Here is a 27914-nt window from a genome sequence, read left to right on the forward strand (position 1 = left end):
GAACCACTCCAACGAAACGCAGACACCCGTGCCTGCCACCTGCCCCTGGGGAAAGCAGGGGGGCTGAGGCAGGAAGGCTGGCTAGGGGCCCACAGGCCTCTCCTGCTCCAAGCACTTTCCTTGCTTTCCTGACGTCGTCTTGGCAACAGGGGGACCCCGCCCTCCCAGCTGGCTCCTGGGCCCTCCCTGCAGCCTGTGTGCAGCTGGGCTTCCTTCCTGTGTGCGTGCGTGAGTCTGCGTGTGGTGGGGTGACTACAGGTGGTGGTCCTGGCTGCCAGGGAGGGCAGGAGAGATCTGGAGTCAGCCCCGCTGCAGGGCCTGGGGGTCGGTCTCAACCAATCTCCTTCCACTGCTTGTAGAAGTCCAGAACATTCTTGATGTCCACACTGGCATGAGCAGCGGCCTGCAAGGCTGCCTGTAGAATTGGGGGGAGGACAAACGGAGGAGGGCCTGACCTCCCAAACTCTGGGACAAGTCGTTGAGGGGCTGGGGAAGGGGTGATGGAAGAGGAAAAGGGCAGCTGTCTGTCTGAGGGAGTCGACTCCGGTACCTCGTCCCCATTCCACACTCTGCCAAACATCACCCCGTGACCCACCTGCATAGGGCCTGAGAGCGTGCTGGGGTTGTCCAGTGGAAGGCCTGTGATGATGGTCACCATGCCGCTCGGGTCCTCCTCACCTGCCCCCTGGGCCAGAGTCAGCTGTTTGCAGCTGTCCAGGATTTTATAGAGCGTCCTGGTGGAAGCAGGGGGAAGGCGGGCCAAGCCCCAGCATTAGCACAGCCTGAAGACCAGATCTCCAGGGCACAGGGGAAGCTGGCGGTGAGGGGGCACCAGGAGAGAGCAAGGGAAGCCAGGCAGCCCAGAGGAGGGGGTCCTGGGAGCTGGCCCTGGAGGACACGCTACGGGGACTGGGCAAAGGTTCAATGAGTAAGGAAGCTGAGCCCAAGGGTCTCAGGGCCATGGGGGCTCAGATGCTGGAGCAGCTTCTCACTCCATCTAAGGTGAGACCTGCAGGAGGCCTCTGGCAGAATGAGCCTGGCCCCACGCTGGTCCTGCTGCCTGTTACAGGATTCTCCGGCCCCGTCCCTCTGTCCTGGGGAGTGCCCACAGAGGAGCAAGGCAGGCGGCCTAGCTGAGGTTCTAGGGGTGGGGCTGAAATTTTACCAGGCATCTGCATCCTGCCTCTTCAGCTTATGCCGCTCAAAGCTCTTCCCCACCTCTTTCTGGCAGCGAATGTACCTGCAAAGGAGACGAGAGAGTGAAGGTTGGGGGCAGGGGAGAGGGAGGGCACCTCATACAAAGCAGGCCATTGTGGCGCAGGGGACCCAGTTTTATGGGGAGGGGGCACGTCTCCCCCATCACAGGTCTGTTTGGAGTCATTTTGAAGTGGCTTCCTAGCTGCTGAGCCCAGCTTGCTTTTCCTCCTGATAACATCAATTCTTTGGTTCCTCCCTGGGGAGGAGCTGGGAGGGGAGAAGCAGCAGATGCTTTTCAAGTCAGTGCTTCTGGAGACAAGGTCCGAACAAGCAGGCTTTGTGCAGCTTTCTGACCAGGCAAGGGCAGATGCAGAGGGGTGGGCGAGCCAGCAGAGAGCAGGGAGCTTTCTCCCTTTTCCCTACACCCAGTGTCTAGTCCTTTTCTGGCCCCAAAGGCCAGAAGGAAGGGCCTGTGCTGGGCTGAGCACCTATTAACACTGCCATCTGTCCCCCCCAACCCCATGGGAAGCCCCTGGGCAGCCCCGATGAAGGCACTCCCACCTTGGTCAACCTGATCACCTAAAGCAGGAGAACCTCCTGCAAAGGAGTCCACAGCTTGGAGGTGGGGGCTTGTTCCCCTCTCCCCGGTCACAGTGATCTCATGTTTGCCCCAGAGGTAGATGGACAGCAGGTCACTGTTCCCCAACAGGGCTCCTGGCTCCTCCAATCGCTGTCTATTTCAGCACCTAAGACCCTGACTTCTAATTATGTCTTCGGCCTCCCTCCCCAGGCAGTGAGCCAACTGTGAGCAGGGGCGTGTCTTACACGAGGAACACACGCATTTGTTGTCTGGGCTCAGCACAGGTCCAGCCAGGCCTGCACTCACCTGTTCCCTTTTTTAAACTCTGCCTCCAGGTATCGGATCCCATCCCGGGCCCCGGGGTGTTCCTTCTTCAGCAAATCCAGGCCATCAATCACTGGCGGGCAAGATAGGGGTGGGGGAACGACAGAACAGATGAGCTCAGGCTGTCGTGACATGGGGCTCTGCAGAAGCATCTGCACTCACTCCAGGACACACTGCAGGAAAAGGGACCGTAGCTCCTACAGGAATCCTGAAGTTCTTTCAAAGACTGACTTTCTGCCAACAATGTATTTGGCAACTTACCAACTGCTTTCACTTAGATTTTCTCATCTGTTTCTCCCAACCATCTTGTGAGTCAGGGTTTAACAGGGATTGTCATGCCCATTTCGCAGATGAAATGACTGAAGTTCAGAGAGGTGGCAGGACTTGACCAAGGCCACTGTGTGTAAACTGGGCCCCAAGTAAGGGTCTCTCAATCCCAAGCCAGATTCTCTTTTAGCCACACTCTCTGCTCCCACCTCTCCAATACACTTACCTGTCCTTGGGATGATGACAATGAAGCGGCCACTGGTGGCCAGCTGGCGGATGACAGGGAGGTGGTGGCAAAGGGCTTGGGTGTCGGGGACGAGGTAGGGAGACATTGCTGACTGGGCCTTGGGCTGCTGCAGGCTCCCTTCCAGCTGAGAGACCTCGAGCTGTTGAGAGAAGGCAGAGTGGGTGGAGCTGCGTGCAGCCTGGGCAGGGGAAGAATGGTACTCAAGGTGGCTCCTATGGGGCTCCTCCTGCTGCCAATGGGAACAAGGGACCCCTTCGACGAATGGCCTCATAGGAAAAGTAGACAGAAACAAGGGTTAAAGGAAAGAGGAAGAGAAAGAGAAGGAAAAGAGACATAAGTGAAAGCAGAAGGGAGCACGGAAGCTCAGTGACAAGTCAGCAGTTGGAAGGCAGTCTAGGAGGCTGGGAGGGTAGCCAGGGCAAGGTGGAGAGCCACAGCGGGCAGAACAGGGGCTGAAGCTGGAGGGCTGAGGACGTGCCAGGGGGCTTTAGGCAATAACCAGATCAAGAGCAGAAGGAGCGCGGGGCCCCAACTTCTTACCTGAAGTCGTAGCTGGGCCATGTCTCTCATTAGCCTGTTCCGCCGAGCTTCCTCCTGTGCCTACAAGGGGAAAATACCAGGTGCTAAGCTTGGGACAAGAAGCTGGGGAATGAATATTCCTTTCTCCAGTGATCAAGAAGACCAAAAGGGATTCCTGGAGTCTGAATTAGGTACGGCCTCATATAAAGTCAGCTCTCTATCACTCCTGCTAAGTGAGGGGAAGGGAGGTGTGGGAGAAAAAATATCCCTCCTGTGTAATCTGAACACATTCCATTAGCAGCCCACAGAAGCTCACGCCTCCTGGGGAGAGAGGGAGGGGATGGCACCTGTCTGTGTCTCAGGGTTGCTCCTCTCAATCTGTCCTCCCTCCCAGGGGATATCATCCATGCACCCCTTCGCTTTCTATCATCATCCACTTGCCAACTTCTTCCAAAAGCTGCAGCTTCAGCCCAGACCTGACCACACCTGAGTTCCAGACGTACATACCCAAATGCCTACTTGACAGCCCAACCTGCTTCTCAGAACCTGCTTCTCATCCTCTAGTGTTCCCCAGCTTGCTAAGTAAACCACCATCTGCCAAGTCAGAAAGCTAGCTGACTTTGACTTTTCCCTCTCTTTCAGCCCCAGAAGTTACCAGCCTCCCAGTTCTGTCAACTGTACCTCCTAAAAAATCATTCACATCCCTCTGCATCCCTCCATCTTCAACGTGCAACCCTGGTCTAAGCCAGTACCTCCCACCTTGACTATTATATAACCATCTTCTTTTTGGTCTCTGCCTCCAGCCCAATTCATCTTCTCTGCCTGCCACCAAGGCAATCTTTCAAAAACCATCTGCTATCCACCATGGCCCTGACTAAAAGTCCTGTGATGGTTTTCCTTTGTCTTCTAGATGAAGTCCAAATTCCTTAGTACGGTCTAAAGATGGGGACTTATTCTAAAAGACATGGGGAGCCACTGAAGGCTCTTTGACGAGCAAACTGGCACCATCAGAGTGATGCTCTAAAATATTAATCTGGAATGTATAATCTCATCCTAATCATAAGAAGACACCAGACAAAGCCAAGTGAGGGACATTCTACAAAACAACTGAACAATACTCCTTAGAACTGTCAAGATTATAAAAAACAAGGAAAGGGACTTCCCTGGTGACGCGGTGGTTAAGACTCTGGGCTCCCAATGCACGGGGCATGGGTTCGATCCCTGGTCAGGGAACTAGATCCCACACGCATGCCACAACTAAGGAGCTCGCCTGACTCAACTAAGACCCGGCGCAACCAAATAAATAAATAAATATTTTTTTAAAAAAGACATGGAAAGGCTGAGGAGACATTAAAACAATCAAATGTAATGTGAGATTCTGGAAAAGAAAATAGACATTTACAGGAAAACTAGTGAAATCTGAATAAAGTCTATAGTTAACAGGATTGTACCAATCCGAACTTCTTAGTTTTTGTTTTTTGGTTTTTTGCAGGACGCGGGCCTCTCACTGTTGTGGCCTCTCCCATTGCAGAGCACAGGCTCCAGATGCGCAGGCTCAGCGGCCATGGCTCACGGGCCCAGACACTCCACAGCATGTGGGATCTTCCCGGACCAGGGCATGAACCCGTGTCCCCTGCATCAGCAGGTGGACTCTCAACCACTGCGCCACCAGGGAAGCCCCTAACTTCTTCGTTTCGATAATTATACTATGGTTATGAAGTGTCCACCACTTACCCGCCTGCGGAGTGTCCCCTTCAAGAAACTCTGGTAGAGAAAGCAAAAAAGGGAGGCAGAAGACCAGACCCATCGGGAAAGAGGGGTCCCTAAACCAGGCAGACACTAGAGCCCAGAGAGTAGGAGCAGCGCCCTGCCTGGCTTGCAGAGAAGCTAAGCTCCCACAGCAGCTTAGAACAAGGACAAGAGCCTGGTCTTTCCAATTCCAGAGCCCTGGCTCTGCCACTGATACCTCCTCCTTTGTCATTCTGTGCTTCCTCGTCTATAAAATGAGGCTGCAAGTGCCCACCTCACAGGGCTGTTACAGGGTTAAATGAGATGTCACATGCAAAGCAGCTCTGCACGTGGAAAACTCTCGATAAATGATGGGAGATGGCAGTATGACAAGGACCACGCTGCTGCTGCCAGGGGATAAACCCCTTGGGGTGGAAACATGACTCAGGCAGAGCAGGAGGCAGTCCCAGCAGGCAGTGTGGCCTGGGTCCACCGTGGCCTGTGGTGTCTAGCACCACACCAGAGGGGTTTTCAAGTATTCCGTGCCCCCAGGAGGAGTCTTCGGGAGCTTTAGGCCAGAGGAAATGCCTGCAAACACTCTTAACATTTTTTGAAGCTGTGTGACTTCCCCATAATTATTTTTGTAACCCCCTGTGTTTTCCCCTATGCAACAGCAATGAAAGCCTTAACACAAAAGGTTAGTTTTTAACAAAACGTGCTTGCTTTTAAGGCAGCGAGGGGGGTTTCTGGGGAGACTGTGCCCCTTCCCATCCGCAGGAAGGGGGTGCTCAGAGGTCGGGGAGCCTGGGGCTGGGGAAAGGAAGAACATGGGGGAGGAGACTGGCTTGAGATGAAGAAGAACCCCTGGGCTTGCCAAGACACGTGGGCCGTGCTTCCCGCGCCAGACACCACCCCCCCAAATGTACTGGTGCCACTTAGCTTGGGGAGGACAACACGCCCAGGGTTGTGCAGGCCCCACTAAAGAACCCACAGTGTTGCTCACAAAGTATTAGCCTCACAAGAGAAAGGCCTGTCTTGTTTGCTGCTGTAACCCTCATGCCTAGGATACTGACGGGTCTGGCACAGAGCAGATTCTCAGTAAATATCTGTGGAATGAATGACTGACTGGAAAAGAGGTAACATAGGCCACCTCCTACTCTTTGAGGCTTCTGTGGGATGGGAGGGTTCCTGCATGGTGTCTGATGCCAGGATCCCTCCATTCCTCAGTCTTCAACCCTCGAAAAGGGAAGGGAAAGAGCATTTTGCTGAGCACACATACTCCACAGCACACACTCCATGATGCAAAGTGCAAGGTGCCTGCCATTCACTATCATTCCACAGTCACAGCAACCCCATAAAGCTGATTCAACTATTCGTGTGTAAACGATGAGGAAACAGAATTAGCAAGGTTAACTGACTTGCTCAATTCAGACTAGGTGACACAGATGGTCCTCAGTCCCCAGTCAGTCTACATACAGGCCCGGTGCCAGGCTGCCCCTGCTCAAAGCAACTCTCACTCCCTATCAGCCCTCAGTTCCCTCCCCAGGCTCAGTCTCCCTGGCCCCAATGACCAGGTTCTTCAGTCGAGGGCCACCAGTGTGTCTGAGCCTCTGACCCTGGGTTTCTCGGTGAGCCCATGGGAACGCAGCAGACAGGGAGGGGAGGCCTGACTCACCATGCGGAACTGGGCCTGGGCCTGCTGCAGCAGGCTCTCCTGCTCAGACTGGGAGATGCTGACGAAGATGCCGACCTCTGGGTTGAACTGCAGGATGCTGCCTTGAAGGCGGGCAACGAAGTGCCCAAAGCTGCGGATGCAGCAGATGCGCACGACCGTCTGTGAGGAGACATGGGAGGCGGCCCGGCTGAGTAGGGCCCTCCAGGCCCGCTGGCCCCCGCTCCTCCCCTCCGCTGTCCCTGCCAGCCCAGCCAACTCAGCAATACGGGTTCCCTCGTAAGGCCTGTGGTCTATGGGGTGGAAAAGAGGAGTGCCGAGGCCCAGGGCCTCTAGCTAATGGAAAAGGAGTGGGCAAGTAGGGCGAGGAGACTCCCAGAAGGACTGGAGAAGCAGGACTCAGGGCTGAGAAGAAAGAGACAAGGGCACGGGCTGGGAGTGATGAGACCTGGGTGCTTATGCCATCTTTCTCTGGGTCTCAGATTCTAACATGTAAAATGAAAGGACAAACTAGATCACCATTTCCAACTTATGTTTTTGGTCAGTAAAACTCTTCTTTCCCCATCAAATAAAAATCTTATTTAGAATGCTAAAATATAAAACAGCCTATCAAGCCAAGCTGGAGAAGGAGGAAACCCACGCGGGGGTGGGGGTGGTGTGTGTGTGCGTGTGTGTGTTGGGGACGGGGGCTGGGACGCCTGGCCACTTGGCTTCCCTTTGCTGCCCCAAGACGGCCCATGTGGTGACACAGATTCAAGGGTGAAAGTCACTGGACTAAATGGGTAGCACATTCCCTTCCAGCTCCAACTTTCTGACTGTTTGCTGGTCAGCTTAGAGGAGACTGGGCTCAGAAGAGAAAAGAGACCAACAGAGATTTCAAAGCCCTAATAATTTACTTGTTTTGTCCTCTCCAAAAGGTGGAGAAAGGGGAAGGAGGCTTGTTCTACAAAGGGAGACACTACCAACAGCAAACCTGTGGAAGGACATCCTGCCAAGAAGGAGAGGAAGTCCAAATGGTTCACCGAGTGAAAAAGGACTCACAGCTGCAGCTCCAGGGACATGCTCCCTGTCTGGATGGAAGGGGTGCCTGCCCGCCCCCTCCAGCCCTGAGCCCCTGCTTTGCTACTGAGTCTGATGAACAACAGAGCTTGTGGCGTGAGAAAGGATATCCTCACCTCCTCTGAGGTGCTGAGCAAGAGCCGATCCGTGTCAAAGTTAAAGCATCTGTGGGCAGCCCGGAGGGGAGGCAGGTTGCGAAGTGCCATGTCCTCTGGGAGCAGCAAGCTAGACGGGAGGTCAGGCAGCTCACAACCTTCAAGAAGATCCTGGACCTCAGGACACAGGACCAGGCCTGGGGAGAAAGAGGACGCATGAGACCACCTGCCCTATGGGAGCCCCCAGTCAGAGGGACACAGTCCTTCCTCAGAGGCTGTGAGACAGGACACACTCCTCGGACATGAAGTGGGGAGAGATGGGGGGGAGGAAAGGAGAGATGGGTACACAGGCCCGTCAGGCAGAGCTTTAGGAGACCAGAGCTGGGAGGGTTAGAGGGCCGCTCAGACTGGGACGGCCCCCTGACAGAGGGACAATTACACTAGGATGGATGTGAGAGGAGGAGCTCTGGAAGAAGGAATGGATTGCCCTTGGGTGAGTCCAGAGGTAGGAGAAGGTGATTTCCAGCTGGAAGGTGGCAGGAGGGGATGAACCAGACAGATGGGCTCCGATGGTCAAGGTCAATTCTCAATGAGGAAGGCATCGGTGCCACACCAGTGACTGGGGCTGGCTCACAGGCTCCCCTCACTCTGCTCTCGCCACTCCACTGCCTTCCCCAGGGAGCACACTCCCTGGTGGACCAGGCCACCTGCCCACAGTGGGGCAGTGTTGGGGCAGGAAACCAGAGAGGCCCAGACCACAATGACTGCTGTGTGTTAGGGAGGCTAGGCAGTGAATCCCATTAACCTCCTTACCCTAAGGGCCAGGTTACCAGGAAGGGGGAGGCGGGCTTTGTGGGGCCAGTGAGGGAGAGAGAGGGAGGACAGTGCCAGGGACTCACTCACCAGACTCTTGGAGTTCGCCAGCAGCTGGCAACAGATTAAGCAACACAGACAGGCGGTTCCACAGACTTTGAGAGCTCTTGAGGGAGAGAGAAGAGGAAGCCTTCAGCTGGGGCAGTGCTGGAGGCTGGCAGTGAACAAGAAAAGCACTATATCTGGGGGGCCTGGGACTATGGTCACAGGCCTAGAAGCGTTTGAGAGAAAAATTAACAAAAGAGGCCAAGGGAGGCTCACGGAGGACTTGGAAAACAGGGAGGAATGAAGAAGGGGACCATGAAGCCTCACTGAACTTCATCAACCGCTGAAGGCTTGAAACCACAGAAGAAACTCTCTGGATCTTGGTAGTGGAAAAAGCTAGAGTGCTGGAGGAAGCTTCTCCCTGTCTAGCATAAACTTTTCCTTTCAGCCCTCCACGTGCCCACACTGGGCCACCTCTCTGGGGATATGACCTGCACCCCCATCTTCACCACACCGCCCTCGATGACTAACAATGACTAACTAGCTGTCATCAGGCACAAGCACATGCCCAAGGTTGTGCCTGGCCCTGACCTAAATTCCCTCATCTAGGGAAGAGGGCGACCTGCAGGGAAAAGGGTCTTCCACAGCAGGCAGGTGTGCTACTGGAATAAAGCAACACTGAAGAAAAGCCTCAGGGCACCGGAGGCTCAAGATTAAGATTCTGAACCTGAGAAAGGAAGGAAAAGGTCACAATCACGCCAGCCAGTCTCCATGGCAGCCCGCCTCTGACACCACTCGCTCCAGCTACAGGACTCTCTTTAAGCCGTTTCCCTGCTCACAACACCTGCACGTTGTCTGAATATCCTGTCACTTCCCCGTCTCATCTCTCTTGTCACTACTCAGTGCTCTCTCCTTTCTCTGGACTCTGGTGTTTACCTATCAAGGTTAGCCCTTGAACACATACTGTCATAGACATTACTCATAATGGCAGGCATTATGCCTGGCACTGGGGACACAAAGCAGAATAAGCAGTGCTCTCATTTTCCCAGTCCACAAAATTTGTACCCCAGCCCAGGCCACAGACTCTTTGAGGACAAAGGTCATGCCTAATCCTTGACCTGTAAAAAGCATAAGGAGCCAGCACAGAGCAGGTGCTTGACAATAACTTTTGTCTTGACCAGCCCACCTGAGGGGATTCCCACACCCCATCCTGGCTGGCGCCCTCCCCTAACACCTTGGGACCTGACAGAGAGCAGTGGGAGTGGAGTGACACACCTGCGCACACACAATGATGAGGTCGGGGTTAGTCCGTAGCCAGTCCAGGAAGACTTTCACAGCAGGAAGCAGGCCTTCGGCCATCAGGACTTGCAGCTTCTCCTGGATGCTGCGCTCATTCCGACAGGAGCGCCCACTAGACTCACTTCCCTCCGACTCAGAGCCCTCTTCAGAGGCTGGGGGTGGGTGACAGAGAACCAGGATGAGCGACTAGTAGGCACATGGCAACAGGCTTCAGCTCTGTGGGGGGAGCATGCCCCAACCTGCTTGGACTCTTCTGAAGAATTCTGATGTGAGAAGAGAGGAATCAGGCTCCTGCCTAACTTTTCTAGGCCCACTAACTGGTTGCTTTTAAGCCAAGAGCCTAATGCCTTTTAAAATACGAGCTAAGGGGCTTCCCTGGTGGTGCAGTGGTTAAGAATCTGCCTGCCAATGCAAGGGACATGGGTTCGATCCCTGGTCCGGGAAGATCCACATGCCGCGGAGCAACAAAGCCCATGCGCCACAACTACTGAGCCTGCACTCTAGAGCCCACGTGCCCCAACTACTGAAGCCCGCGTGCCCTAGAGCCCGTGCTCTGCAGCAAGAGAAGCCACTGCAATAAGAAGCTCACGCAATACAACGAAAGAGTAGCCCCTGCTCGCTGCAACTAGAGAAAGCCCGTGCACAGCAACGAAGACCCAATGCAGCCATAAATAAATAAATAAATAAACAAACAAATAAATAAATAATAAAAAAATACGAGCTAATTTGTGAGGTCTACAGCTACTCACTCAACTGACATTTATGATGTGCCTATACTGTGCAAAAGGCAGGGCTGACAGTCAGAAGTGAGCTACAGGTGGGGAGAAAAGGGGTACAGAATTAAAAGAACTACTTCCAACTCCTAGCTCTTCAAGTCTGCAGGTTAGAACACTAAGTAGTTCACACTCCAACTCTGAGCATCAGCTTCCTCATTTCTTTTATTCATTCTAAGTCCCAACCATGTGCCAAGCACTGTGTTAGGTAATGAGGATACAGCGATAGACAAAACGTGGACTGCCCTGCCCTCAAGAGGCTCATGGTATTGCAGGGGACGGACAGACAAGTCAACGGACAATGTCACTTGAGGGGAAAAGGCTGGAAGTTGCCAAGGTGCAGAGTCTACAGGAGCCCACAAGAAGCCTACCCTTGGAGGAATCCCAGACCAAGTGACTTTCAAGCTAAAATCTAGAGTGAGAATTAGCCAAGCAATAGGCTCGGGGCAAGGGAGGAAAAGTATGTTCCAGACCAAAGAAGCACTGTGCACAGAAGCTTGGAGGTAAAGAACAGAATTTAGAATAGGGATGATAACCCTTCCACCACGAGACTGTAGTGAAAATTAGATAAGACCCCCAAAAAATCCAACCTAGTGCTTGGCATAGAGTAGATGCCGCAAATGCTCACTGCTGCTGCTGAGCAGGTGCTCCCTTTGCACCTCAGGGGAAGACCCTCAGGAAAACAGTCTCATTCTAATCCACCTGCCCTGGTGGGTGCTGGTTTTTCTAGCTTCCAGGAGCCCTGGTAGGACCTGGGATGGCACGGGAGGGAGTTACAGCTGCAGTGCTGTGTAGGGAGAAAAGCCCCAAACCCACGGGGCAAAGGTGGGAGTGGGAGGAGAACAAGACCATGAAATCAGCTGGGAGCTGAGAATAAGGAAGTGAGCAGCAGAGGGGATTCCCAGGAAAAAACTCCAGGCCACACTATAGGCAGCAGCCAAAAGCCAGGCAGTGAGGGTGGGGATGAGAGGTACACAAACAGAGAAAAAAGTGGTCTCTCTCAGATGAATGCCGATGGTATGGAGGTGAGGACCAGAGCAAGATGATGAAGAGAGACCCAAGTACCTGGCTCTGAGGGCTTGTCCACATCCCCATTGACACAGGGCCTGCGGCTGGCCAAGGTGGGAGCTTCGGTGGTGGGCTGGAGGAGCAGGTTGCTGAAGGTGGGAGCCAGTCGGAAGCAGCGTTTAGTCTGGAACATCTGGGTGGACATGGCTTGTAGATTGCTGGCAATGCTGGCCTCACTGGGGCCCAGTGGGCCGTTGAGGGATTCAGGAGCCTCTGACCTGGCCCGAGGTGGCTCCAGGGCTGGGGACCGTGTCCCTTCCTCGTCCTCCATATCTTCCAGGTCTGATCGGGACTCTTGGCTGTTCATTTCTGAATCTGTCTCGGCATCAAAGGCCGTTCCCCCACCTTCAAGGCTCTTGTCGGAGCCACTGTCTGAGCCCTCACTGGCCCGGGCTGAGTCATGGCTCGAGTCTGAGTCAAAGCCTTCACTCAGGTCACTGTCATCACCAGCTTTGGGTGGGTGGCGCCGGCGGCGGAGGCAAGAGAGGCGGGAGAACTTCCGGCTCTTTCTGACCTCGCCATCTTGAGATACTGCAGGAGGAGGCTCAGGACCCGGCTCCTCCACCTTCTCCAAGGGTTCCTTGGACTCTGGTTCATCTGTGGAAAGAGGATGGTCAGGTGGAGCCTAGGGACAAACCGGAACGAGGACACTGGCAGGTGCTCTTTGACAGCACCTCCCCTGCCACGATCCCCACACCCCATGCTAACCTTTCCACAGTCACAACCTCCCCCGTGCCTGCACCTGTGCCATCACTCTGGAATGCCGGGACGGGATTCTCGCCCTCTTCCAGCTCAGCTTGCAGCCGTATGTTGACATGATTGACAAGGTGGGAGAAGAGGGCCAGGGTGAAGGCAATGGCTGCACTGTACTGCTTGGATCCTAAAACCAGGAAAGCCAGCATTAGGGGCCCAGGGCCCTGAAGAGGACTAGGCTCCACTAATTTCAACCTCATCTCACCTGTTCTCAACCCTTCCAAGGATCCAACTACCTCTGAAAACTTCCTCAAAGGTAAAAAAAGATTTCTCAGGTCTCTTCACTCTCATCCTGTAATGTGGAATGTGCCAGCTCATCCTGCCTCCTCATGTAAGCTCATGGATGCTCTTGTCCCATCTCATCCTCCCTGGCTTTGATGCCTTCACGCAAGCGTCTCCCCATATGCCCCAAGCATCTTTGCACCCAGCCCTGCCTCTCCCTCCCTTCCATCCAACTTTGCTCTACATACACCTCCGGCAGAAAGGTTTCCAGAACTGCCTAACTGCCCCCACCCCCAGCAAGTCTGAATTCCGCCTGGATCATCAGCTAAGCATCTCAACCACTGTGTCTGCCTGGGTCCTGGCCAACGGTACGCGTGTTTGTGGGTGCAGGAGGGCGGAGGGGGTGGGAATACGCTGTTGCCTTTGTTCATTCACTAGGAGCTTCTTTAGGGCAGGGTTCCTTGCCCCTATCTCCCACAGCCAGGCAGCGACACAGGTAGTGAAGGGACTGCTTGTGGAAGCAAGTTTGTGGACAAGGAGCTGCAGAAAAGGGTAGTGAGGATCCCAGAAGCCAGTCGGGGAGAAATGAGGGACAGAGGGAGAGTTACCTGCTCTCTTCAAGCTGTGCACACCCATAAGGCAGATGATGACCATTTGAAAGATGAGAAGGTCCGGGAGGAAAGCATATCCACTCTCATACTCCTCCTCATCCTCACTGGCCAGGCTGAGGTTGGGTGAGGAGGGCAGGTAGAAGAGACAGAGGTTGAAGTCCTCCAGGACTGACTGGCAAAGTGATGTCAGCTCTGAGTCCACAGAGCTATGGAAGGGCAGGATAACAGGGGAGGTCAGTGATGGGGGCTGGGGCAGGCAAAAAGAGTTGGGAATACAGGATTCAGAGAAAAGACCGCAGGATCCTTAGGGGAGACTTCAGAAAGAGGAGCAGGGGGAATCAGTGCTTGCTAGTCTCCAAAGCAGACAGAATAACACGGGAAGGGCAGACACGCAGTGGAAGGGATGTGGGTAGGCTTCCCATTAGGCCACTCCTTCAACATCTAGTAAGCACCCACTGTGCCAGAGGGTAAGCCACCCAGAGAACAGGCACAGAACCTAGGGTGAGACAGTGAGGGATGCCAAGAAAGGACTAACCAGCTAAAGAATTTCCAATCGAAAGGCAGAATTCACCAGCCCACTCCCTCCTCTTCAAGTCCCCTGCCAGAAAGAAGCCATCGTGGATGGGGCTCACAGGACACAGTTCTTGCTCACTCACCTGCTTTTGGGCTGCAGGAGGCTTTGCAGATACATAAAGTTCACCAGCAACCTCTTGATGTCTTTACATCTGAAATGAGAGGAGCCCAAGGTAAATGGTGAACAGCTCCAGAGTCCCTATGGTCCTACTGCACCAACTGCAGAAAGACCCCCTCTTCCCACAGGCCCCACTCACCGCTTCTTGCTGGGAGAGAGCTTCCGAGTCTCGCACTTCTTCAGCTGGTGGTACATTTTGGCTGCCTTGTCATACAGCCGCTTGAGGTTCCCATAGGCCCCCTCAAAGGACACTTCCGACTGGATGCTGAAGGAGACAGAGGTGAGCTACTGAGTCTTGGCAGAGGCAGAGGTGGAGGGGGAAAATGTCAGTCTTCCAGGGATTTAGGGAGCACTGTTTCTAGTCAATACAGGCTGCCCCCAGCCTCCCCTTCCATGTATGTACTCAGGGTGAAAGCTATCTTTCCTAATAAAATACACACATACAACTTCCAGATTAATCAGAGTAATGATGATGTCCCCATCTCCTCTGTATCTAGAAATGGGACAATTAATCTCACTGAATGTTACAAACTTAACTTAGTTACCATCCCTGAAATACACTATCCTTCATCTTTCTTAAAGCACAGAGCACTTAATAGGTAGCATTTAACAAGCATTTACTATGTGCAAGGATATTTACACACACTACTTCAGTTGATCCTCATGATATTCATTCAAATGCAAATATGTACTGAGCACCCAACTCTGTGTCAGGCAGGCACTGTACCTTACTATTATCCACATTTACAGATGAGGAAGTAAAGCCTCAGAGATCAAGTATAATGCAAAGGTCACCTAACGGACTTCCCTGGTGGCGCAGTGGTTAAGAATCCGCCTGCCAATGCAGGGGACATGGGTTCAAGCCCTGGTCTGGGAAGATCCCACATGCTGCGGAGCAACTAAGCCCGTGCGCTACAACTACTGGGCCTGCGCTCTAGAGCCCACAAGCCGCAACTACTGAAGCCCGGGTGCCTAGAGCCCGTGTTCCCCAACAAGAAAAGCCACCGCAATAAGAAGCCCATGCACTGCAACAACGAGTAGCCCCTGCTCTCCACAACTAGAAAAAAGCCCATGCGGGGCAACGAAGACCCAACGCGGCAATCAATCAATCAATCAATGAAACAAAGGTCACATAGCTAAAACATAGTAGAGCTGAGTCTCCAACCCAAGTCTGTCTTACCACAAAGCCTATGACCTTAACAGCATGCTACACTTTTTTAAAAAATGTCGTTTTTTGAAACGTCTTTTAATAACAAAAAGCAGTGATAGAAAAGAAGAAATACACATCAGTGGTGAATTAAATATAGCTACAAATTTTTTGATACTCCTTCCACTGAGAAGTGGGTTCTGTGTCACCTCCCCTTAAATCTTGGCAGGGGGTGAGGGTGGGAGACAATGACTATGCAACTGCTTTGACCAAGAGAATACTGCAGAAGTGACTCCACCAGTTTCCAGGCCTTAAGAGATTGGCAGACTCTACTTCCAAGTTTCTTGGGTCATTATTTGCTATTGGAGCCCTGAGCCACTATGTAAGAAGTCCAATCTGCCCTGAGGAAGATACCACATGGAGAGGCCCTGAGACTACATGGAGAGGGAGAGGGGTTCAGATGAACCAACCCTCCAGACATATCAGACCCCCAAATCAGCCAAATACCACTGACTGACCCTAGACAATGCCAACAGGAGGAGAACTGCCAAACTGAGCCCTAGCCAAATGCCTAACCCAAAAACCATGAGATATTATTGTTTAAGCATAGTAGAGGAGGACCTTATTTGGCACCTCCCAAACCTGGATGTGCTTGGCTCTCTTTGAAAGTGATTCACCCTAAATCATGATTATGAATGTGATGAGGGATCCAGGACAAGTAAGAGGGGCATTCCCTGGAAGGCACGCAAGGAATGGGAAAGATGCAACGGGAGGTTATAAACCTGGTAATCATATTCAAGAATGAATACACAAGTAACAAAGGCTGGACAGGGTGTGGAGAAAAGGGAACGCTCCTACACTATCGGTGGAAATGTAAATTGGTGCAGCCGCTATGGAAAACAATATGGAGGTTCCTCAAAAAACTAAAAATAGAGTTGCCAAATGATCCAGCAATCCCACTCCTAGGCATATATCCAGACAAAACTATAATTCAAAAAGATACATGCACCCCTATGTTCACAGTAGCACTATTTATAATAGCCAAGACATGGAAACAACCTAAATGTCCATTTACAGATGAATGGATAAAGATGTGATACATATGCATATATATATACAATGGAATATCACTCAGCCATAAAAAAGAATGAAATAATGCTGTCTGTAGCAACATGGATGGAACTAGAGATTATCATACTAAGTGAAGTAAGTCAGACAGAGAAAGACAAATACCATGATATCACCTATATGTGGAATCCAAAATATGACACAAATGAGCTTATCTACGAAACAGAAACAGTCTCACAGACATAGAAAACAGACTTGTGGTTGCCAACGGAGAAGTGGGGGTGGAGGAGAGATGGAGTGGTAGTTTGGGGTTAGCAGGTGCAAACTATTATATATATATAGAATGGATAAACAACAAGGTCCTACTGTATAGCACAGGGAACTATATTCAGTATCCTGTGATAAACCATAATGGAAAAGAATATAAAGGAGAATGTATATATATGTATAACTGAATCACTTGGCTGAACAGCAGAAATTAACACAACACTGTAAATCAACGATATTTCAATTAAAAAAAAAATGAATACAGTGGATGGGAGGACAGTCTGTAGTGATCTAGTAAAGGAACAGGGTAAATATTTGTTGATACAGGAAACAGGTTTCTTTGACCAGGAAGGCAGAATTAGGTTATTTTACTTTACACCTTAGTAGCTGAGCATTTAAGCTATGAAGACCACCCTTTTTCCCTTTAGGCTTTGAAGCCCAATTCACTATATAACTTCTTCTGAGATAGATTTGGCTTCTCGAGTAGACTTTGGCCCTGATTATATGGCAACAGTGAGTTTCCTGGCAGTTTATGTCTCACTAAAACTTAACCAATGGCATTCTCATTTACCTATCAGTCTCATGTGCATTTGGTTATGGTGACTTAGTAACCTAAGCCTAATCAACTTTGGGTGCCCTGAAAAAATTGTTTTTCCATTCTAAGAGCTAAGTGTGAGAGCCAGGGAAGCAGTGATCCACCCTGTTAAACTTGTCCCCGCATGCTGTCATCTTTGTCACCTCAAGACACTGAAGCTCTACAGTTCTGAAGTTCTTGTCAGAGGCTACTTTGGTAACATTTTATCAACTATATCAAATTTCTTTCTTTCTTCAGGAAGGCAGCAATCCTGTTATTTTTCACGACAGCAGACAGCTACTTCAGCTGCCCAAGTATCTACAAGTCCAGGTGGCTGTGTGAAAAGCAGCAGGGCTGTGTCAGGATGCCCCTGAGAGAAGGGACCCCCTCAATCTTAGCATTCTCCTATCTATCTCACCCAGGAGCTAGAGAAGGGAGAAAGGGAAGAGAGAAAACAAAGCAGGAATTGTGCAGACATGAAAGTAGGGCTGGGGAAAGAGCTGGCAAATACTTACCAGCGCAGGTAGCAATACATGGCTTCCACATTATAGTACTTGCTGCCGGCAAGGGTGCCCAGCTGGTTGAAGGGCATTCCTGGAGAGAAAGAGAAGTCACACAGTCTGTAGCCACAGTACTCACCGAAAGCTGCAAGGCCCAACCCACGTTAAGCATCAGAGAACTCACGGGGAGAACAGTGGGTCTGCAGGCGACACTGGTGTCTCAGGTGATCAGCAGCTTAATCGTGCTCCTCCAGGGCGTTATCTATTCTAGACTCACTTCCTATCAGTCTAAGCCCACCTGGACCACCAGGGATTGCAGCACTGACGGCTGCCATCCCTTCAGCAGCAGCTGTGCCTCTTCCAATGCTGACTGAACTCCATGGAGCCCTCTCCTCTATCCCAGCTCAGTCTCTCACCTCTGAGTTCTCCTTCCTACATGCTAATCCCCATCTTTCCCTGTAATGGAGCCTTATCCCTTATCCCTTCCCTCACTGTGCCTCCGTGGGGACAGCTGAAGTACGGTCTTCTCTTTCTACAGAAACCTCAGGGACAGGGAAGCCATCTTGTCTCTCCCTCTTCTTCTGCCTCCTTCCTTCTTAGTTCAAGACTTTCCCATTTCTCTTCTCCTTCCACCATCTTCTGAGTGTGTGTTACAAGGGGCAGAATGCAGAACCAAGGTGAAGTATGAAAGAATTGAGAGTGGGTGGGAAGGACCGAGGGGGAAGTGAGTACGGCCTGCCTGCCATCTCAATATTGTCTTCCTCTTGGAAAATGCTGCTGGGTTGGGAGGCCCCAGTGGGGGGTGGTCCACTTACCAATCTGGGGAGCCACTGACAGGGCTTGGTAGTAAAATCTCTCAGCTAGCAGCTCAGTGTCTACGCCAGCTAATTCATTCTGATATCGTGCTGCAGGAGGGAGAGAAGGAAAAGAAACACAATGATTCCGTGTTTCAGAAAAACCTCCCCTCATCTGGGAGTCTACTCTGGAGAACTGTAATAAGAGCCCGGGAGGAAGATACCTGAGCTAGAAGGCAGGCTGCTTGGGTCTCTGGCACAGTCTTAAGTCTGCATGACTATGGGCAAATTGTTCAACTCTCTCTTCCTTGCTGGTAGGTCCAAAATGTAAAGAATATTTAGTGTTTGTAAAGTAAAGAGGCTCTTCTTGATTATCTCTTCCCAATGAAGGGGCTGCAGCATATATAAATGCTTGAAAAGACTTCTGATATTTGGTTCTGGAATTCAACTGCTCAGTTCTAGAGAGAAGACATTACTAATGACACTTGGTCAATCTACTGTGAAACAGCTGATTCTCTCTGTGCCCCCTGCCTATAAAGGGTCCAGGAGTGGGATGGGGGCAGGAAGACGAGCCTCAGATCAATAAAGGATAATGCATCTGAGAGCCACACACCGGCAGCCTAATGACAGAACCTTTGTCTATCAGGACTAGAGACGGGGGCCATAAAGCAAGAGAGTACTTTTCCATTCTGAGAAACATATTTCAAGCAGGTAAGTCCTCCCTGAGGTCTAACTGCAATTCCTCTAGGAATCCATGAAGAGAAAACCCCAAAGGAGAAAGACATCAAATTAAAATCTTCCTAACCCACCACTGAAACCAGGTTATCACCCTAACTTTCTTAAAAAGCAAAGACATTTTCCTTCTTTGTGTATTCACCATCCTTTTTGACTCATGCACGAACAGTTGAAAAGAAGGAAACACTGTAAACAGACTGGAGGGGAAAAGTTATCAGAGGCCACATTGCGCCTCCTGCTCTCCAATCACGTAAAGGGTGGTACCAACAAGAGCAGTTGGATCCTGTCCTGTAGCCCAAAACAGAGAAAAATGAAAGGTTCGGATTCTTACACAAATCCCCCAGGTACACTAGACATCGGTGGCATGCCATCTGTGCCCAATCCATCTCTTTCCCTGAGGCAGACACTGGCTTCTTGCATCCTGAGAAAAAGAGAGAGAGAGAGAGAGAGAGAGAGAGAGAGAGAGAGAGATGTTTATAAGCCCACTCCTCTGTCCCTACCTAGGGGAAACACCTTTCCTAGGTGGAGAAAGGAGATAAAGAATCCAGGGCTAGTTTTAGAACACGGCCTTATGGGGCAGAGAAGTCACCCATCCAGGACACAGACAGACACACAGGCTCACAGGCAGACAGAGGTAGGCACACAGAAACTCATAGGCAGGAGTCATTCACAGGACAGAAAGGAACTAGAACAGATGGGCTATAGTCCTCAACCTAGGACAGCTCCCTGGGGGAAGGTCATGTGAAAGGTCATCATAGGAAGGCTTCTAGAAAGTAGAGGTGAGGCTCAAGTGTCAGTACAGTTGTGGGTGCCTTGGGTAGCAGCTCCCCACCTAAAGGTAAAAGGTTTGGATAAAGATGGGAAACTTGCCCAGGAAGAATGGCATTTGAATGAGGCCAAGGTAAATGCTCCTGGCTTCTGCCTGGTGGGAGGTCCACAGAGAAGGCAGCCTATGGAGAGTCTATCCATGAGGGAAATGAGGTCATCTTGCCTGACCTGAGGACTGGTGATGGCCAGAGCCATCTGGGTCTCTCTTCTCCCTTCACCCAGGCAGCCTTGTAACTTCAGAGAGCTTCAGCTACTTGGCAGGCAGTTTTCCCATGTGCCAGGTACTGTTCTAAGTGTATTAAAATATCAACTTAAGTAATCCTCAAAGCAACCACAAGAGGTAGTTACTCTTGTTACTTCCATTTTACAGTTAAAGAAATCAAAGTTGCACAGCAGGTAAGTGACAGAGCCAGGATTCAACTGGCAGTATGGCTACAGAAACCATCCTCCTATCCATTCCACTTTGCAGTCACCCTCCTGGGTGTGTAGCTCCCATTCTGAGCAGCCCTTCCTAATATTTTTTATAGAGACATCGCTGAGTTGGCTGAATGAGAAATATCAATAAGGAGAAAAACTAAAATGGTTTGGGGAACTGACCCTTTGAAATAAGGGTTCTTAATCTTTGTTTAAGCTATGGACCCCTCTGGCAATCTGGTATAACACCTATAAATGTTGCCTTGGATTGACATTGTTTTGTTTTGTTTTGTTTTATTTTTGGCTGCGCCACGCATCTTGCAGGATTTTAGTTCCCCAACCAGGGACTGAACCCGGGGTCCCAGCAGTGAGAGTGCCAAGTCCTAACCACTGGACTGCCAGGGAATTCCCCATCGTTTTGTTTTTAAATGTTTTTAAATGTACAAAGTACAGTGCTCGCTTCTGACCAGAGAATGCTGCCACATAGGGGTGCAGACACAACCTCCATCTCTGACCCAGAATGTCTTTGTCCTGGTGAGGGAAGGGGCGTGGGGCTGGGCGGGGAGGGTAGGGGGTATGAAGAGCAAGAGGAGTTGGAGGAAGAGGGAAGGAGCTCTAAAGGATAGCTGAACTGAAGAGAAAACCACCATAGCTGCCAGTACCTCAGAAGGCCAAAAAGAGATTTGCACTATCTTGAAAGAATGCCCATGATTTCCCCAACATTTCTAAAAACTTTAATACTTTCATCAAATACTAGGAAAGAATCTCTAAAGTTAAAAGAAATGCCAGCCAAATTCAACTGGAAGAAAAAAAAATGCTATTAATAACATCTTGTAGTGTCAGACCTGCTCTAGATCATTCCATTCCCTCCCCGACTCCCCACTGGTCTACAATCCCAGACTGAAGAGGTCTCTCTCTCTCTTTCTTTAAGATCTTTACCCCAAGTCATACGCTTGTTTGGATAAATCCAAATTTCATGAAGCATTTGTAGGTCTTCTAGAATCCTCTCTGCCTGGCTGGGTCACAGGGTACATGGATCCTGAGGGATAAGAAGGCCAGAAGTAGAAGTATATGAACTTGCTCCTTGAGCCCACCTTTCAGGTTTCACTGACCTATGAGGGGGTCGGTGACATGGGTCCAGTCGATGCAGCACTGCAGTTCTAGCTGGTAGTGGGACTGGATATAAAGAAGGAGATGCTGGTAGAAGCCAATACCAGCGACCAGGTGTGTCCTGTAAGCACATTCCAAGGTGCTCCGGCTGTGGATATGCTGGAGATTGGGAAAGGGAAGGGGCTAGTTAAGCAACAAGATCGGAGTTCTGCTCCCCCATCCCTAATCATAGTCATCTCCCTGAAGAAATAAACTTATCTTCTTGGCTCTGGAACTTTATCCACATCTCCTCTCACTCACAAGTTACCCCTATACTCTTAGACCTACTTCTCTGGTCTCCCCATCTGGGATCAGGCTCCCCTCCTTCCCTGATCCTAATTCCATATGACTCCCTCCCTTTCTGCGATCTCTTCCTTGGTTTCCCTATCTACAACCATACTCTGGCCTACTTGCCTAGCTATCCTTTTCTTCCTTAGCTTCCCCTCTTTAGACAAACATCTTCCCAAGATCTTGACCTCCCCTTACCTTTTTGTTAGTCTTGATAAGCTGGATAACTTCGTAGTACACCTTTCTCCACAGCAGCTCCTCAGCCTTCCTCCCATAGTCCACCGGGTGCAGGAACATAAGCTTGACGCAGAGCTCACGCAGCCTGGGATGGTGTAGAGGAGAGCATGAGAGGGACTGCCCATCCCTTGGTGAGGGACACAAGAACTGAGGACAAGAAGGCATTTGCCAACACCCCGACTGACAAATCTCTGTACCTCCCAATAGACATCCAGGGTCAGTCAGTAGGACCCAAGACAACAGCAGTCCTGGACGGCAGTGGGAGCCCCAAAAGACAGAGGCAGGAGCAATAAGAATTTTAATAATCTTCATTTCTTTCCCTGCACCTTTCTCTCCTTTTTACTCTGCCTCTGTATCTCCTCTTTCCTTCCTTCATTATGCAGCATGGCCAACTCCTCCAACTCAAACACCATTCTAATGGTGCTACATGTAGAAGCTGCAGAGAGTGAGGGGTCCCCTCTCCCTCTTAGGAAGGCCAGAGACGTCATACCCCATTATTGTACCATGAGGTCAGGAGATAAAAGGGAACATGTGTCTATATGTGACAGGGCTTCAGGTGGAAAGGAATAAAGAAACTGTAAGAATGTGTCGTTGAGAGTCTCAGCTTACTTGTTCCTCAGGCTAATGTTCTCTGGTTTGAACACTTCTTGATAAGCGGTTTTGTTGCAAAGGATGAGGTCAAGTCGATGCACAGCCTCCACCACAGCCCTGCAGGGAAATATAAGCAAACAGCCTCTGAGCCATGTGTATGGTCCACCTATGATGCTGGAACACTGATCCTAGAGGAAAAGCTAAAGAATTTGGGGTGGGGAAACTAAATGGCTGCAGATTGAGCTCCGTACAAAACAAGATGAACACGGTCTCCATCCTGATACAGCAGTCCCCTCAGGAGACATCTGGCAATGCTGAAGACATTTTTGATTGTCACTACCTGGGGGAGGGGAAGAAGAGGCATTGCTATTGGCATTTACTGTGTGCTGCTAGACACCCCACAATACATGTGACAGTCTACCACCTTAACTATCCTGCCCCAACTGTCAACAGTGCCAAGGTAGAGAAACTCTGTGATATGGGAAGGTAGACTCTCTCAATGGAAAGAGCATAGGCTGTGATGCCAGGCAAAACATCTAGGGTTTGAACCTGGCTGTGTCTTACTAACTCTATAACTTTGTGCAAAATTACCTACCTCTTTAAGCCTTAGTTACCACATCCATAAAAGTGGAAATAATAGCAGTTACCTCAAAGGGCTGTTGTGAGGATTAAATGAAATAATATATATACAGCAGGCATTCAACAAATATTGGTGGAATGAATAAATTATTATTATGCAAAGGCTTATTATCTCTGACATAAAGGAAAGGCATTCCTAATATAAAATTCTGCTTTGGAATAATGGGGTAAGAGAAAGGGGGAGGGTGTCCCTAAACTGCTTAGTTATAAGGTCTCCTGGATCCTGCTGAAGGAACTGTTTCTTTAATATAAAGTGTAGGCTCTGGAACCAGACAGCCTGGGTTCAAATCCTAGCTCTACTTCTTATCAGCTATGTGGTCCTGGGTAAAAAATCTAACTTCTGGGACTTCCCTGGTGGTCCAGTGGTAAAGAATCTGCCGTCCAATGCAGGGGACATGGGTTCGATCCCTGGTCGGGGAACTAAGATCCCACATGCTGCGGGGCAACTAAGCCTGCGTGCCTCAACTAGAGAGCCCACGTGCTGCAAACTACAGAGCCCATGTGCCCTGGAGCTCGCACACCACAACTAGAGAGAGAAAACCCACAAGCCACAACTAGAGAGAAGCCCGCACGCCACAATGAAAGATGCCGCCTGCCTCAACGAAGATCCCGTGTGCCGCAGCTAAGACCCAATGCAGCCAAAAAAAAAAAAAAAAAAAAAACCCTTAAAAAAAATCTAACTTCCTTATGTGTCAGTTCTCTCATCTATAAAATGGGATTAATATCATCATCTACTTTGTGAGGGTTAAATTAGCTAATATATAAAGCACTTGTAACAGTGCCTTGTACACAGTAAGTACTCAAAAAATATTAGTATTCATCCTGAGGAAGATATTCCAGACCCTAAGAGAAAAGTTCAAGGAAACTCTACAATGGATGGCCAAGAGGTGCCTGGGTAAGTATCATCTCTGGAAGGGTAAAACCCAGAGGACAGACAGCAGCTGTGAGAACAGGTGAATCAGGCACAGCTCTGGACACAAAACCACCAAAAAATAGGGAGTGATGATTCCTAAAACAGTCCAAAATTGTTTCAGAATACTGAAACATGCTCTTGGGCTGGGGAAAGTGGGCCACAGCAGGCTAGCATCTTGTGGTGGCTCAGGTGGTACACCACTAAAAGCTGTCCTGTACAGGGCGAAGTGACCGCCAACACCCAGCTGAGTGGGTGGGATGGTAATCAAGGCCTTCTCACAGGCAATCTTAAGAGCCCAGCATTTCTCCAAACACCTCCTGGGCTGCCTAGAGATGGAAGCCAAGCCCTTTCAGCCATCCTGGCCCTCAATGCCAAGGGCAGCACCAGGCAGCCATCAGTGATATGCCAGCTTAGTCCCCCGGAAAGGGCTTTTACCTTCAGTGCCATGCACAGATGTAAGGAGGCTGTGTGTGTATGTATTTTTATGGACAGGCCCCAGAGCTTTCCTTAGATTCTCAATTCAAAAAGGTTAGTAACCACTACTCAAGGAAGTTCTAATTGCAAACTCTTAAACCTGAGAGGTCTCTGCACTTTCTTCTACATTTCCCACCAGACCCTAAGCTCCTCCACTAAATTGTAATCTCCTTTAGAACAAAAACTACAAAAACCAGTCTTGTGTCTCATTCACTATTGTAATCCTAGGCCTAGCACAGTGTTAAAAAAGGAAAATGTTTTTTAAAAAACAGTTAAAATTGGCCTAATTAACTGGTGCTTGTGTCCCTTCCAGCATCCCTTTTCCAGCTGCCTTTTCTGAGGGGCTTAAAACATTTCAGAATTTCATTTCTGTAAACAGACTGTGGGAATTTCCCAAATTTACTGAAGGTCGGATGACAGTTACATAGTCTAAAAACATATTTACCTTGGGCCAAGAAATCAGACCTTCCTCCCCCAGTTCTTCCCACCAATCAACATTGCTATAATAAATAATAAAAAGAGATCCGCTGCCTCAAATTTCCATCCTGCCCAAAGCCAACAACACACAATTACCAGCAGAGATACCCACATGCACACATGTAAGCCACACATGCAAACATATCAGCTTAAGTCAGTCAGTTCTGTGAGGGTAGTGGCTTGAGAAAAAAACAAGATTTGTGAATGATTAGAAGGATGACCAGAGCCATTTCCAAAAGCTGGAGACAAGTAAGGAATCTTGCAAGCACTGCCCACGCTCTGTCTGACAGGCAGCACTGACACCCGATCGGCAGCATGACAAGGCACACGTGCCATCCCAGCCAACTGCTCACCCACCTGGAGACTGCTTGGGGCAACCCACAGTGAGAGCCCAGGGGCTGATAGATTGGATAACTTTTCTATTTTTGGATCAGCCTATACTCCCCTCTGCCTTCTGGCTTAGGAAGCCAGAACAGGCATGATGCCTACTCAAGGGAGGAAAAGACAACATGTTCTTGACTCTTTCACTGTCAAGATGAGGCCCATGGCTCTGAAGCTGGTCTTCTCATGCAAACACCTCTGGTTCTATAGAGCCTGAGCCGAGTGAAAACCCCAAACCCTACTCCCTATTAGAAAGCAGAAAACTCCATTTGGTCTCTATGCTTCAACCTATTTTGATCCAGTTCAAGAGCCCATGTTTCAGTTGCCCCACACAAAAAATTCTCGACTCGGGGCAGGAGGAGCTCACTCAGGATGGGAAGAGCTCATACTGGCCTGTTCCCAACAGAGGGCTGAAAGGCTGAAGATGTTGAGGAGTGTGAGTGGCACTGTGGAAATCAGAAACCAGGAATGGAAGTTGCCTGGCAAGAGACTGTAGTCATGAGGCTGGAAGGAAGGCAGAACTCAGGAGTCCCCAGGTGCCCTGAAATGGGCTCCTATGACCTAAGAACATTCTGGACTCAAAGTCCTTCACCGCCCTTCCAGTCCAACACAAATAGTCTTCCAGCCTCTTTCTTTTCATTCCGATTCCCAAAACTTAGAGCCATAAAGGACCTCAAAGCCGATCAAATCCAAATCTCTCCTTTTAACGATGAGAAAACTGAGGCCCAAGGTTAAACTGTGAGAGAATGGCAAAGCAAGGAGCTGAAACTGGCTCTCTTGATTTCAGTCCAGGGCTCTTCCCTGTAAGTCCTTACAGGGTTCTAAGCACCATTCCCTTCCGGGTTTTTCTCCTATCTGTGACCCCACCCTCACCTTCCCAACCCCTGCAGTCCCCAATTCCCACCTTCTTACCCCAAATCCGCAAAGCTCGGTGCCCGCCCCAAGCTCACTGCGGGAGGTATCCCTCCACGTGCTTCCCTCCCAACCTCCCACCCACCCAATTCCTTCTTCTTTCGGCTCAATCCCGCGTTACGGGACCGCGCCCCCTCTGCTCCCTCCAAAATTGCACCCCCCTCCCTCGCCCGCACCCCAGCCCGGCACCAGAGCCCGCCCGCCCGGGAGGCCCCGCCCCTCGCTGTCCCCCCACTTCCCTTGGCGGCTGCACTCACGCCCCGGCCCCTCTCACCGGTAAAGCCGCTTAGTGTGGAGGACCTTTGCTTCGGGCTCGCTGCTCTCCCCTGTGGGGGGGCCTTGGCTCATGGTGCCCGGGCCCGGGGGCGGATCCCGGTCACAGACCCCCGCCACCTACCGCTACCGCCACCACTGCCGTCTCCGGCCGTAGCCGCAGCCGCCACCGCCGCCGGCCCTGCTCGGCCGCCATAGCTGCGAGGCGGCTGCCCGAGACAGCTCCTCCTCCGCCTGCCAAATCTCGCGATACCAGCTGGAAGTTGCGGGCCAGTGGCCTGCCGCTACCAAATCTCGCGAAACTCGTTTTCCCTCCCGGGAAGTTGCCAGAACTAACTCTGGGCAGCATGGCCTCTTTCTGGCTTCTGCAAGCCCTTAAGAAAAACTTTATTGACAAAGCTGCCAGAGAACGAACAGTGAACTCTGCGGGGGAGCTGAGGCTAAGCTGGATCTGGGCAGATGGACTCACAGCTAGGAGCATGACTTTGCTTTGTCCGACGGTGGTCATTTTGTCCATTCTTCTGCCCGCACCCCCCCACCCCCGCCCCATTTGAGCCGAGCCCCTTTAAGATTACTAGTTAGGGTGATTCCATTTCTCCCTTTTCCCCCATTATTTAAACAAACAAAAAACGTGTATGTGAAAATTTTCTTGGAAAGAGTCAAGCATAGCGTAAGAGTAAGGCCCTCCAATACAGGACTCTTGTACAGGCACCTCGGCCCTTCAGCTCCCGCACCCCAACCCAAAGATTTCCACTTGCATGTTCATCTCTCACCAGTCCAGCAAACATTTATTGAACACCTGCTGTCTTCCAGTCACAATGCTGGGTTCTGGAGACACAGAATGAGCAATCCAGACACTGTCCCTGCCCTCACAAAGCTCTAATAACTTCAGGGGAAAAGAGCCACAGGACTGAGAAGGTACACCCTTAAGCGTTTCTACCCCCGGAAAGATCACCTTGGATTCCAGTTGCTTTCTTAAACCTTAAACCTAACCTAAAAGGCAAGGTGTTCAGGGGACCCGTGTACCCGCTGTAATGGGAACATAAATTCCTTTTCCAGCCACCGACCTTCTTTCTGTTCCTGAAACAACCTGTCTTTCCCATTTATTGGCCTTTCACCTGCTGTTTCTCTGCCTGGAACACTCATTCTCCTGATTTCCCATCAGGTCTCAGCTCAAATATCATTTTGGCAAAGAGGTTTTCCCTACTGAAGTTGTCATATTGGCTTAGTTGCTAGGCTTCTTTATTATCTGTTATCCCAAAAGAACAAGCTCTTTAAGCGCAGAGACTT

The 27914-nt window shown here is 50.5% G+C and overlaps 1 protein-coding gene across 3 annotated transcripts; it reads right to left on the reverse strand.

The window, feature by feature from the left end:
* Window positions 1-331: 331 nt before the first annotated feature.
* Window positions 332-26699, reverse strand: SMG5 (SMG5 nonsense mediated mRNA decay factor; the record flags this gene model as incomplete). 3 transcript variants are annotated; one of them, XM_079698592.1, is made up of 22 exons in its annotated part: window positions 332-415; window positions 596-734; window positions 1166-1240; window positions 2084-2174; window positions 2595-2754; window positions 3156-3215; window positions 6538-6696; window positions 7710-7885; window positions 8592-8667; window positions 9822-9997; window positions 11684-12283; window positions 12429-12566; window positions 13270-13478; window positions 13929-13997; window positions 14103-14228; window positions 17535-17613; window positions 18335-18424; window positions 19380-19469; window positions 21403-21559; window positions 21926-22049; window positions 22574-22672; window positions 26626-26699. In XM_079698592.1, the coding sequence occupies 22 exons, from the start codon at window positions 26697-26699 to the stop codon at window positions 332-334; spliced, it is 3051 nt and encodes a 1016-aa protein (XP_079554718.1). The 3 variants fall into 3 exon arrangements, with proteins under 3 accessions (XP_079554718.1, XP_079554719.1, XP_079554720.1); XM_079698593.1 differs by lacking the exon at window positions 12429-12566; XM_079698594.1 differs by lacking the exon at window positions 6538-6696.
* Window positions 26700-27914: the final 1215 nt, after the last annotated feature.

This window comes from Hyperoodon ampullatus (assembly GCF_949752795.1).
Source record: "Hyperoodon ampullatus genome assembly, chromosome: 2".
Taxonomy (NCBI): Eukaryota; Metazoa; Chordata; class Mammalia; order Artiodactyla; family Ziphiidae; genus Hyperoodon; species Hyperoodon ampullatus.